Here is a 12,861-nt window from a genome sequence, read left to right as displayed (position 1 = left end):
GGCAGTTACCAATTCAGTGCGAACCTCTCCCAAACCAGAAACCGCAGAAGATGGACAGCCAGGCTTCGTACTCCGCTGCTCAGGTCAGCTCTAACCCCAAGGTTGCGGAGGAGCTGCGCTTAAAAAGCGCTCTTTGCAGGCAGGTGTGCGGCACGAGTCAATCCAGGAAGCCAGGAGGAAGAGGCTGCAAAGATAGACCCCAGGGGGCGTTTTCTTTTTCCTATGGTAAAATGTCACATGCAGTGCAGGAGATGACCTTTGTCCTTCTGGCTGTCCTGCACTAAACAATTCTGTAACATGCACTGAGAGATCGTGAATGTTCCCCTATTTATGCTTCTTTTTGTGAAGGTTACACACGCTTCTCCTGCCCGAGGAGCACCCAGCCTCCTCCAAGAACCTTGGCTCTGAGTGAACTGGGTGGCTCCTTTTCCTTTGGGGACAGTCTTTGCTTTCTCTTCATTCAGTACATCAGTTAAGTCAAGGCCACCAGGTGGGACTCCATGGCCCATCCTTGGGTGGTGAGTCATAGGAACGGCTGCTCCCCAATGTAATGCAGGGACAGAAGAGCTAGAAACAGTGGTCCTCCAGCCCTAGGACCCATAAGGATCACCTGGGTGCCTGATCAGATCCTGATTCCTGAACCTCACCCCCAGAGATGCTGATTCGATGGAATTGGGAGGCCCCAGAATCTAAATTTTTAACAAAGCACCCAGGAATTCTGCTGTAGTTGGAAAAACATTACACTGAGATATTTATTTTTCATATGAAAAGATGGGACCTACCGAGTGGTTTAGTCCTACACGAGAAGGCCCTCAACCCGCACTCTGGAGGAGATTGACATGGGAACTCTGTGCCAGGTACTGGCTACTGCAGGACATCGATGTGCAGGGACAGGCTCTATGGTTGGAGAGGACTTCAAGACATCCCCTTTCCTAGGCCCTGCTCGGTGCAGGAACCTCAATCAGAGCATGGCAATATCCCTACCAAGGGGTGTCCAGCCTCTGCTGGGCTGCCTCCAGCAGCAGGAAGCTCACCTGCCCAGGCAGCTCACACCACCTTTGAATACCTCTGTGTGCTAATTCTTTATTATATGGAGCTGAAATCTGCTTCCCACCCCACAGTTCTCATCCACTGGTGAAACCAAATAAGACTACTCTTCCTTCTCACAACACATCTGTAACTACCTGGAGGCAGCAATCTCCTCTCCAGGCTAAATACCCTTTAATTACAAGTGATGTTCTTTGAACATGTCCTATACGTTGGGTTGTCCTAGATGCTGGGGAGACAGACAGGGTACCTGCTAGGACATTCTAGAGGACACATGTAAATGAGCAGAAAAAGGTAAATAGTGGTGAGAAGGGAATTAAACAGGTAATGTGGCAGATTTGGGGTAGAAGTGCTGAGTAAGTAAGTGAAGGGCTGACATTTGAGCTGATGTTTTCAAGACAATGAGGTGATAGGAAGGGAGTGGTCCAGGTTAGGGATCAGCAGGCCTTGAGGGGAACAGCGGTGTGTTCAGCAGGTAAACAGAAGGCTCCACCAGTTGGAGCACAAAGGTGGGGGCCCGGTCAGTGCCATGAATTACAATGGTTGGAGGAGGGGCAGAGTCCAAGCAGCCTATGTAGGACCCTCAGGCCAGGAGAAATAATTTGAATTTTACATCAAAGGAAATGGGAGACCACAGCCCTACTTTTGCATTAATGCCACAGTCTTTCACCCTCCTGGCCCTCTGGCCCTCCCCTGAATGTGCTCACGGTGTTGGCTTTAGGACCCAGTGCAGCCCTCAAGCTGGGTCTGCTGAGCCCAGAGCACCAGCTGGACAGCTTCTGCTGACTCTCATACATAGAGCAGCCTCCAATCGTTTATTTTTCCTCTTTAGATATGATTAGTCCCCTAAAACCATATTTATGTATAAACCTCAGAATGAGGAGTTAGTGCCATTGAGTCCAAAAATACATACCCCCCCCCCCCCCACACACACACACATACTTTGGGTTCCTTCTGCAGGAACTGGGCACTTAATGCCTACTGGGTCCTGATATCAGGAGGCTGCAGTGGCCTCAGCCCAGTGTCAGGGGATGGAGAGAAAGCCCAGGGCTGATGCTTCTTTCCTATGTAAGGATTCTGCAGATCAGGGAGGCGTGCATTTCTGTGCTTCACTGGGTGGAATGTGTGAGGACACAGGGAATAGTTCTGCTTTAGTAAGCTACTAAGAAAAGACCCACTCTAGCTGACCGAAGGGAACAGCAGCCAGTTTCCTGCTTCCAGAGCCCAGAGACAAGGTAGCCAAAGCTGGGTCCTAGGGCACAGAGCCCTTTGCCAGCCACGGGACCTCCCTGGGGGATAGGCTGGAAAGGACCAGCCAGACAGTCCTGAGGAGGAAAGGCCAGGAAGCAAGACCAAGGTCCCAAAAGGGCCAAACATATTTGAGAGCTTGGAGGTCTCCTCCAGCTGAACCCTGGGTGGAGTGAGTGATCGTCTGTCATGCTGGGCTGGTAGCTGTACCATGAATTGAAATTTGAAGTAAGAAGCAGTGGGGTGGGACTGATGCTGGTTGCAGGGCCTGAGAGGGACCCCTAGTGCGGACAGGAGGCCCCGCCCCAGGACCACACACTGCATGATAAAAAGAAGGCTGTGATGCCTGGTACCTTGGGTGACACTTTCCATGATCTGGAATGGTATGTGCTGGCAGGCTGGGCCTGGTGCTCAGCAAAGGCCCAGGGAGGCCCAGGTATGACCAGGCTTCTGCCTTCAGTGGACAGACCTGGGTGAGTCAGACAAGGCCTGGTGGTGGGGAGGAGCTGCCAGTTCTGGAACTTTCTTCTTCCAGAAGACGAACAAAGCATTCTTCCTGCAGCATGAGCGCTGGTCTCCCAGACATTGGTGGGAATCACCTAACGGTCAGCAGGTCCACTTCAAGTAAATAGCATCAATCACTGGGGGACCTGAGGGCTGAGCCTGGCGTCTTTCAGTGAGACCATCAGTAGCCCAGGGCCCTGGGGGACACCAAGGGAGTAAGACACAGAGTTTGAGTCATTCATGGTGACCCAGACAGACTGGGGATGCAGGAGCTGCTCGAGTGTGAGAATGTGTGTCCATCTATGGTGGGACTGGCGCTGAGTGTGAGCGAACCTGTCCGCGCGGGTGGTACCACTGGGGGAGCCTGCTGGTTTTCCTGAAGTCTGATCCGAGCACACCTGAGCTCCCAGATGGTGAGTACTCCCACACCTTCCACCTGGCCAGGCCTGGGGAGGCCTCTATGTTTCCAGGTAAACAGTGTCATGTATCTTCCTGGGTGCAGTGCAGAAGGACAAACCGTGAAGCCATTGTGGCCCAATGCCCAGTCCTCTGGAGCTGTTCCTAAGTGGGGAGAGGAAGCGGGGGTGTACTGGGCCTCCTGTTGTGTCTGACATCCTCACAAACCCAAAGGAAGCCCAGGGAACCCTCTGCTACCTTATTTGGGACCCTGTCCCTGACAGCTCCTAGGAGCCACAACCAAGCTTGAAACCAGTGAGCACCACCTACCCGCTTGTTCCCAGGGCTCCTGGGATACAGCAGAGGGTAGGTCTGGGGGAGGTGCGGAAATGCAGAGCAGAGACTGCGACCATCTCCCAGTCCCCACTCTCGCCCTGGCTGTGTCCCCTGGTCTGTGAGATGAGGTTGCCACCTTCCTCTTGAAGGTATAAAGAGACCTTGTTGTCTTAACACCTACGACACCAGGGAGGGTGTCACTCTGCACATAAGTGCCATGGCTGTGTCCTGTCCCCCCCCCCCCCCGTCCCTGGCCATTGCTCCCAGGGTCTGCATCTCAGTGTGTTAACCACCAGCCGCCCCTCTTTCTCCCTCCCACTCAAGCCAACGGCAGCCCCACGGCAGGCCTGAGCACCGGGGCCATCGTGGGCATCCTCATCGTCATCTTCGTCCTGCTCCTGGTGGTCGTGGACATCACCTGCTACTTTCTGAACAAGTGTGGTCTGCTCATGTGCATCGCCGTGAACCTGTGCGGAAAGGCGGGGCCCGGAGCCAAGGGCAAGGACATGGAGGAAGGCAAAGCGGCCTTCTCGTGAGTGCGGACCCGCCCCAGCCCAGGCGCCAGCCGCGGAGCTACCTCAGCCCCGCTCCAGGACACCCCGAGGGGAAGCGAGCATTAGAGAAATGTTTCTCCAAGCTTGGCCTTTGGGGGATCCCTGTTTGAAAAGCAGACTCTTGGGCTCAACCTCATAGCTAGTGTATTAGAATCTCCTGGAAGTTGGAGAATCGTTGCCTAGGTCAAAATGAGGGCGTTTGCAGAGCTAAGCCCTGGGAGGGGGGCTGGAATGGAGGGGCCAGCATTTGAGAGACACACTTGCCTTGCAGTCATTCATTCGTTCGTAAATAACTAAACAAATACTTATTGAGAAGCTACTGTGGGCACAATGGTGTTCCTTGGCACCAGGGTACAGCAGTTGCTGTCCCTCCAGAACCTCTGGAAGGCAGAGCCTGAGCCAGTTAGCAGGAGCCTCTGTAGACTCACTGCGCTGAGCTGGATCAAGATGAGAAGGGACAGAGCAAGGATTTGCGTTGTTTAGCACCACCATGTGCCAGGCACTGTATATGCATGTACATATACATGTGCATACAGGGGCATATACTTACACGTATATAAATACAAACTATTTCAGTGTTTGTCTGTGCCAGGCACTGTGCTGAACCCTTTACATTCATAATCTCCGTTCATGTTCACTATAGTCCAGTGAGGTAGATACTGTTACTTGCCCCATTTTACAAATGAGAAAATAGAGGCAAGGCAGCTAATCAGATGCTGGAGGTCACACAGCTAGCAAGAGTGGGGACTACAGGTGAGGCACTGGGTCTGGCTCTGGAGGCCACCTGCCCACTTGGGCCAGGCCCAGGTGCCTGAGCTAGAACCTGCTTCCCTGGGAGCCCCCCCGCCCCCACGCTCCCTGGGATTAAACCAGCCGAACTCTCTTTGCAGGAAAGATGAATCCAAGGAACCCATCGTGGAGGTGCGAACTGAGGAGGAGCGGACCCCAAATCACGACGGAGGGAAGCACACAGAGCCTAATGAGACCACGCCGCTGACAGAGCCCGAGTACGTGGTCAAAGGGGCAGGTGCCTCCCCAGCGGAGCCCCACACCCACCTTATCACTGCCCACCCCACCCATGCTCCTTACCCCTAGCTCCTGGCCAAGCATTGCAGGCCAGAATTCTGGAACCCTTGGCCAGAAATACCTTGGCTAAGAAATTCCAGACCCCACTCTCTCCCTAGAGATAAGACATTCTTGGTTCTATTAGGGTGGCTGTGGGGGCCCTTAAAGGACTTCATGCATAAGTGGGATCCCCAGACCCTGTTCCCAAGTCACACACACATATCCTAAACATGGCTTAGGGACAAAACATCACTGAGGGAGACAGAGCATTGATAAGCTTAACACGTTCTGTTTAGGGTTTCCAAGAATTCTAGGTTTTTCTACATTCTTCCTAAAAGGGTGAGGGAACTTGGGGACCTGGTACAGCTCTCTGGCCCTCCTGTTCTCAGAAGCCTCAGGGACCCTGGGTCAGAAACGTCTGACTATGGTTGCAATGACTGCCTGGCTGTCCTGGGTACTGTGGGGTTGAAGGGAATGGAGTCTAAGGAAAGCCCAGAATCGGTGGCCACAGAACCCAGAGCTCTTGGGGGCCGTTTGGAACACCTATCATCTGCCTTATTCCTGACTTTCCCATTACCGCCCGTGGAGCCCAGCAGGGCAGTGGGTCCAGTTCCCAGGGACTCAGGATGCCTTCGTGGTGCACGCTGAGCGAGATGCAGGCAGGGATCAGAAAGGGAGTCCTGTGCAGAGAGGGGGAGGGGTCAGCAGGGAGGAAGGCCACAGGTCCCTTTAGACTGACTGCTGCGTTCTCTGTCGTCCTGTCTCCTCTTCTGCCCGCCTGGGCGTGTGCCTCCTCTCGCGTGCTCATATCTCTGTGGGCCTGTGTCCGTACCTGTGCATCACCGCATGCCTTGCCCACGGCCCCCTCCTGGGCGTCAGCCCTTCTCCCCGCTTCTCTGTCTCGTCTCAGCTTCATTGTCTATTCTCTTCTACTTCCTGTCCTCCCCGCAGGCTGCCTGCTGACACCACAGCCACTGTCGAGGACATGCTGCCTTCTGTCACCACCGTCACCGCTAACTCTGACACTATCACCGAAACCTTTGCCACTGCTCAGAACAGCCCCACCAGTGAAACCACCACCCTGACCTCCAGTATTGCCCCCCCAGCCACGGCCACGCCCGACTCAAACTCTGTGCCCGCCGGCCAGGCCACCCCTTCCAAGGGGCCAGGTGTCGTCACCTCCTCCCCACCCCCAGCTTCAGCCCCCAAGGTGGCCCCCCTCGTTGACCTGAGCGACACCCCAACCTCAGCCCCCGCCGCCAGCAATTTGTCTTCTAGTGTCCTGGCTAACCAGGGGGCCGTGCTCAGCCCGAGCGCCCCTGCCAGTGTGGGGGAGGCCTCCAAGGCCCCCCCGGTGAGCAAGGCAGCCCCTGCTCCAGCCCCCACCTCGGCCGGGGCAGCCAGTCCCCTAGCAGCAGCTGTCCCAGCCACAGAAGCCCCCCAGGTCAAGCAGGAGGCTCCCAGCACCAAAGGCCCGGACCCCGAGCCTACCCAGCCGGGCCCCGTGGAGAGCCAGAGCGAGGCAGCCGCGGCCCTCACTAGCCTGAAGAGCGAGGCTGCCTCCGTCAGCGCCACAAACCCTGCCCAGGGCGAGGACTTTAAAATGGACGAAGGGAACTTCAAGACCCCAGATATTGACCTTGCAAAGGATGTTTTTGCAGCCCTGGGCTCTCCTGCTCCCGCCGCTGGGGCCAGTGGACAAGCCCCTGAGCTTGCTCCTTCCACTGCAGACAGCTCTGTCTCGCCTGCACCAGCGAAGACCGAGTACGGCCTCTCTTTGTCTGCTGTCGTCGGGTTGTGTCCCGTGGTGGTGTGCGTCTGTGCTGTGCTGTGTCCCTGTTAGATGTGTCCTCAGCCTAATCCAGGGCTTCTCTGAGGCAACTGTCGACCAAAGGGCTGGGATAAGGCAGAGAGATCGGGGACACACAGCAGGCCCCGGCATACAGCCTCCTGCTCACTAATTAGGCAGCATTAATTATGTTTTATCCCTGGGGAACCCTTGCAGTCAGGCCACTGAGGAGCATAATTTGGGAAGCGAGCTAAGGAGACCGAGGCGCGCTTGTTGGCCACTCCGCGGCCCACAGGCCGTTGGCCTGCTATGCAGTGCGGGCTGTGTCCCCACAGAACAGCACTGCTGTACAGGACGCAGAGAGGCGGGGCTGGGGGCAGGGTATGCAGTCCAGAGGCCCCTGCACGCAGATGCCCACCCCACCCTCGCCACCGCCTATTCTTGCTTTTCCTGCCCTCGATGGGCTGGGAGGCTCAGAGCTCCCAAGTGCCAACTGACCATTGGCCTTGACGTTCACGGGAGGGTCCTTAAGCTCACAGGTTTTTTTCAATATGATGCCAAAATGCAGTGGCACCATCTAGGGCTGGGGCCTGAGCCTGCCCAGTGTGTCCTTAGACCAGACTCAGCTGCTGAACTGACCGAGGCAGAGTCAGACCTAAGTTTCCACAGGGGCTCCTGAGGCTGGTGCCAGGGGAGCTGTGTCACTGCCACCAACAGCTGCAGGGGACCCTCACCAGGAGCCCTGGATCTCAGGAAGGGAGGAAAAAGACTCCGACAGCCCTGCCCACTCGACCCCGCTCAGCTTCCCCTGTAGCATGACAGCTCACTCTAGCCTCCCACCAGACTCCCAGGAAAGCTGCCCCGGGAACAAAGAGCATTTCTCACCCTGCCCAGGCAAGCCACAGAGGCGCCGCCATGAAATACCGAGCGCTGCGAAGGGGGGGTGGAGTGGGTTGCCGTGGGGACAAGCAAGAGCAGGTGGTTTGCAGAAGGGCCCCCTGGAAACAGTACCGGGGAGCCCAGCCCAGCCCAGCTCCTTGATACCAAGCTGAGCTGCTGCTACTGCAGCCGTCAGGGTAAGGAAAGCTGCATCTGCTCTCCCCATCACCACCCAGGTAAGGACCCGGCCCCGTCAGGTTAGAGCTGGAACGGGAGAGGTCTCATTCCTCTGGTTTAGTGGCTCTCAACTTGGGCTGCACTTTGGAATCACTTGGACACTTTTAAAGGTCACCAGATCCAGGCCAGTTCTGGGTGCGACCCCAGCACCATGTCCAGGCCAGTTCTGGGTGCGACCCCAGCTGCAGGTGATGCCGATGGGCAGCCAAGGTTGGAGGCCACTGCTCTAGCTGGTGCCCTCCTGAGGGGCTGGCTGAAGGGTGAGTCACTCCAGACCGTGGTCTCAGTGCTGTTTTCCCGGTTCTCTGCAGGAAGGGCCCTGTAGAAGCAAAGCCGGAGAGCCAGGAGACAGAAACGAAGCCAGCGCCAGCCGAAGTCAAGACGGTCCCCAACGATGCCACACAGACAAAGGAGAACGAGAGCAAAGCATGATGGGTGACGAGAGACGAGCAAAGATCAAAATTAAAAGTGACACAACAGCTTCACCAGAGCATTTCCAATATCACACACAGGCACACGCACACACACACACACACGCGCGCGCGCACATATTTCATTCCTCTAGTGTCTTTTGCCTTTAAAATAACTAAACAGATAAACGGGATCGCCTTTTTGTAGGTTTATAGAAAGGGTTCCTTTGTTGCGCACTCACTTGTAAGAAAACGAGACAAAAAGGTTAACCCCACAGCCAAACTAGGACACTCCGTTCCCTGAAACCATTTAAAAATCAAACAAAAGGACCCCAAATTAAGAATCTAGGAAGCTCAGAAAAAAAAATCTAGGTTCAGGAAGACCGCACTTGGCGTTGCCCAATTGGCACAGACCAGTTTCAGAAAAACACTTCCAGGCACAGACTAACCGAATGAACAAAGTCCAAGTTTATTTTTATACTTTCAGTCGAGTTTGAACTCTGTAAAACCTCATAAGTAAGTTATAATTTCTGTTCACTTTGTATTTGTTCAGTATGCAAAGTGTGTCACCCCTTCGAGCTGACTTCAGTTCCCACGTAGACTTGTTTTTGCAGGAAGAATGCCACATTGCAGCTTCTGGGGCTAGATCTCAATTCGCAGTATTCAGACTTCTTTTTTCTTTCCTTTTTTTGTGCTTTTTCCCCCCCTTTCTGCCAACTTTGCTTTCCAGTGTTTACAGGTTGACAAATGTTTAACTTCGATTGCGTTTAAATGTCCATGTGAAATGGCTGCCCTTTTTTTTTTTTTTCTTTTTTAAGTTCCAAATACTGCCTCGGGGCGGGTAGGATCATCACAGGCTTGCTTTAGCACAGACAGCTTCACACAATATGATTGTTTACAGTGGCGCTCCCCCTATCCTCAGTTGAAATTTTTGCCTGCGTCCCACTCAGGTGAAAATCCATCTCTTTCCGGACTGGTTTTGCTTCTTGGTTCTCGGCTCTTTTTTTCTGTTTCCCAGGGGGTTAGCCCACTTCCTGAGTAGCCACCACCTGCCTGTATCTGTGAAAAGGGATCTGCTCCCGGCTTCCGGCCCTTCCTCTTGAAAGGTTCCTTAGGCTTTGTTGAATGAAGCAGAGAAGGTTGCATAGTTGGGGCTGGTCTTGGTGAACACACGTTTTTACCCCAAACATCCCCTTTTTGTAGAAAGCCAAATAAAATATATACATACAATTTCCTTTTGAGCCCAGAATCTAGATTTGAGCGGAAGAGCATGTGTGCTTCAGGGAATTAGTGTCTTTTTTGGAAATCTGTTGAAGTAAAGTAACATCGGCCTTCTGTTCACTTAGGCAGCGTTTGTAGAAACAAAAGAAAAAAACCCAACCTGCTGTCTGGAGTCATAACACAACTTTCCTGGATTGGAAACAAAGTGGGGGGGAAATACAGAAACTTTAAGGGGGATGGGAGGGGGGAGAAGGGAAAAGCCAGCCCTTTGTATAGAAATTTTGCTTTTTTTTTTCTCATTCTACTGTAGAACTGCAAGCTTGTGCACTGTGGATGCGTGAATATTTTAGTGTGAAACGTGTTTTTGTCATAGTATTGAAATAAAACTTCAACATAGTTTGGTTGTGGAAGGTATAGCAGATAGTTCAGAAAAAATATTCAGGAAACAACAATTACTCTTAAAAGGAATTGAAGCCTTTAAACAAAGAAAATGAATAAAAATGATTCTGATGATGAAGATGACGCTGAGTAAACAGAAATCAGGACTCAGCATGTGCTCCTTTCCGGAGGTATGAACAGCAGGAGGCGAGGGTGGCGAGACCGCCCTGAGCCCCTGAGCCCCTGAGCCGTGCTGTGGGCCTCCCTCCCCAGGTTCTGACACTTCTGCAGTCTGATCAGTGGCGATGTGCTAGGTTATCATTTCAAACTGTGAAAAATAATGGTCTTGTCATTTGCTCAATGTGGGGTTGTTTTGCATTTTCTCATCTCCTGGGGATGGAAATGGAGGATCCCAGTCCACAGCGCTCTGGCCCCTTTGACTTCAGGGCCTGCACAAACCCACAGTTCAATGCACAGGCCCGTGGGAACAGTACCTTGAAGATAGCTCTTAGAGCACATAGCAGAACCGAGCTACTGGGTGTCCGACGGCAGGGTCTGGCGGGCTGGTGGGCTCTTCTGTCGCCAGGTTGTCCGTGGGATCAGTTCTGCATCGTGTGATCTTCATGGCTTTGACCACCTAGGCCAAGCCCACACTATACCTCATGGAGACCGCATTTCCCTCCAAGCGGGTGTGGTAAGGCAAACTGATGTTTGTTCTAACGATTAGGAAGAGAAAGATAGAGGCAACCCTTCGATAACCTGGCCCAGGACAGCTGGCCGCCCTCCTCTGCCCAGACCCCTGGCTCCGCCATCAGCTGGAACCCCACACCCCGCCCACCGTTCGGTCAGCCTCTCTCCCAATATACCTAGATTTGTCTCTGCATGCGTGAGCTTTCCTTTCCTTAAAATAATAAAATAAAACAGAGCGATGCTTTCTCTAAAGTCAAAGAGGGAGTCACTTTATTTTCAAGATGTTCTATCTTTTATGTTAAGAGATAAAAGCTTATAGTGTTTCTTTTTTAATTTTTTGAAGAGGGGATCATTTCTGCTCGTTTCCAATGTCTATGTGTCTATATGTGTATGTGCCATACATATGTATTCACATAGCTGCCGGCATGGCCAAGTTCTGCTGGGGGCACTCACGCGCCACGCCCGGGCCCCGCACCCTGGGGGGCCACAGTGGACACAGGCAGCTTTGGAAGGGGAACTCTGTTTTCACACTTTTGTATGGAGCCTTCCCAGTCCCAGGTTTTCACTCTCGGCTGGCTGTCTGTCTGGATGGCAGTTTTCAGACCTCCATTAACATCCCTACCCAGCATTCCCAACTTCGGGGGCCTTCTCTCTTGTTATAAACTTTTTACCAAGTGAAACATCGAGACCACCTTTGTTTCCATTCTCACTGGTGTAAATACTGAGTACTAACTGAGAATTTTGACTTTGCATTCTGTCAGAATACTTGTGTTCAATAAAAACTGAAAGAAAACAACAGCTGTCGTGGTCAAACTGGGATTTATTTTGATTCAGTGAGAGTCTGTCTGTGATCAAGTGTGGAAGAGCAGGCAGTATTTTTTGGTTTTAGTTGATTTTCCTTTTTTTTTTTTAATCCTCACTTGAGGGTATTTTTTTCCATTGATTTTTAGAGAAAGAGAGAGAGACATCGATGCGAGAGATACACATCAATTGGTTGCCTCCCACACATGCCCCAACCAGGGCTGGGGATCGAACCTGCAACCCAGGTAATTGCCTTTGACCGGGAATCAAACCTGAGACCCTTTGGTGTTTGGGCTGACACTCTAACCACTGAGCCACACCAGCCAGGGCATGGGAAGTTTTTTTAACACCTGTGAACAAGGTCAGTTAAACCCAGTGTCTGGAGTTCATGTTGCCTGAATAATGGTTTTTGATTTTCCTCTCAGGTTGATAGAGGAGTCCTTGCTTAGAAGGACCAGATATTGAAACCAGACACTGTGGGTCCAGGTTGCCTGTCGCTACTTCAGCCAATTAAGCAGAGACAACGTTGAATCATATATGAGCATTTATTCCAATATAGCCAACAAAATGGGAGAGCAGAGGGATTTGTCCACATAAAAATCTGCTCTGCTCTCCCCTTACTAGCCGGCTGATTATAAAGGGAGAAGGAAGAAAGGCTGCGTGCAAGGGGAAAGTCGGAGGGGGTGGGAGATGGCTGCAGGGTCTGTGGTTCCTGTCTACTTACAGGATCTCGAAGTCTGATAACAAGGTAGTTAATTCTCAATGGTGTTAAAACCCAGTTCTGCCAGTTCCTGGGACCTGAGAATGATCAGCATTCCTGAGGCAAACTTCTGGGGGGGTCAGGCTCCGGGTACAGCAACCAAGTCAAAGTGCATCCTGTCCTTTGTCTGTTCTCCAAATGCATTTTCTTTTCTGAGCAATGGACCCATCCAGGCCCCAAGGTGTCTCATCTTTTTACAGCTGTTTTTCTTATCTAACTGTAGATAAGAAAATTTCTTATCTACAGTTAGTAAGGTGAATAATCATTAAGCAACTATGGTCCTGTTCCTATTAGGCACCCTCCCCGCTTTCACAGTCATGGTCAACAGAACATGATCAACATCTCTGCCCCCAACAATGTCAAATTCAAAAAGATTTCATGCAAATCCTGGCTCTGCCACTTCCTTGACCTTGGAAGAGTTCCTTAATCTCCCCGAGACTCAGTTTCCCCTTTTGACAAGCTCATACAATTGAGTGTCACCTCCTTTTGTGTCCTATGTGCCTTACCTATTCGTGGCCTGGGTAGTGGAGCCTTCCCTGTGGTGGT

At 52.4% G+C, this 12,861-nt stretch overlaps 1 protein-coding gene across 10 annotated transcripts in view; it reads left to right on the top strand.

Moving 5' to 3' along the window:
- The window catches only part of NCAM1 (neural cell adhesion molecule 1), a 305,945-nt gene extending 294,393 nt beyond the window's left edge, over window positions 1–11,552 (top strand). For 5 of the 10 annotated variants that reach the window (XM_081155114.1, XM_081155122.1, XM_081155121.1 and 2 more), the window contains 4 exons: window positions 3,856–4,063; window positions 4,976–5,092; window positions 6,102–6,914; window positions 8,367–11,552. In XM_081155114.1, coding sequence (XP_081011240.1) covers window positions 3,856–4,063; window positions 4,976–5,092; window positions 6,102–6,914; window positions 8,367–8,487 — 1,259 coding nt within the window. In that variant the 3' untranslated portion in view covers window positions 8,488–11,552. The remainder of the gene's footprint in view (window positions 1–3,855; window positions 4,064–4,975; window positions 5,093–6,101; window positions 6,915–8,366) is intronic. The other 5 variants (XM_081155115.1, XM_081155117.1, XM_081155116.1 and 2 more) reach the window with 1 other exon arrangement.
- Window positions 11,553–12,861: the final 1,309 nt, after the last annotated feature.

Source organism: Miniopterus schreibersii, assembly GCF_964146895.1.
Source record: "Miniopterus schreibersii genome assembly, chromosome: 12".
Taxonomy (NCBI): Eukaryota; Metazoa; Chordata; class Mammalia; order Chiroptera; family Miniopteridae; genus Miniopterus; species Miniopterus schreibersii.
Note: the sequence above shows the minus strand (reverse complement) of the source record. Positions and strands in the feature narration are given on the sequence as shown.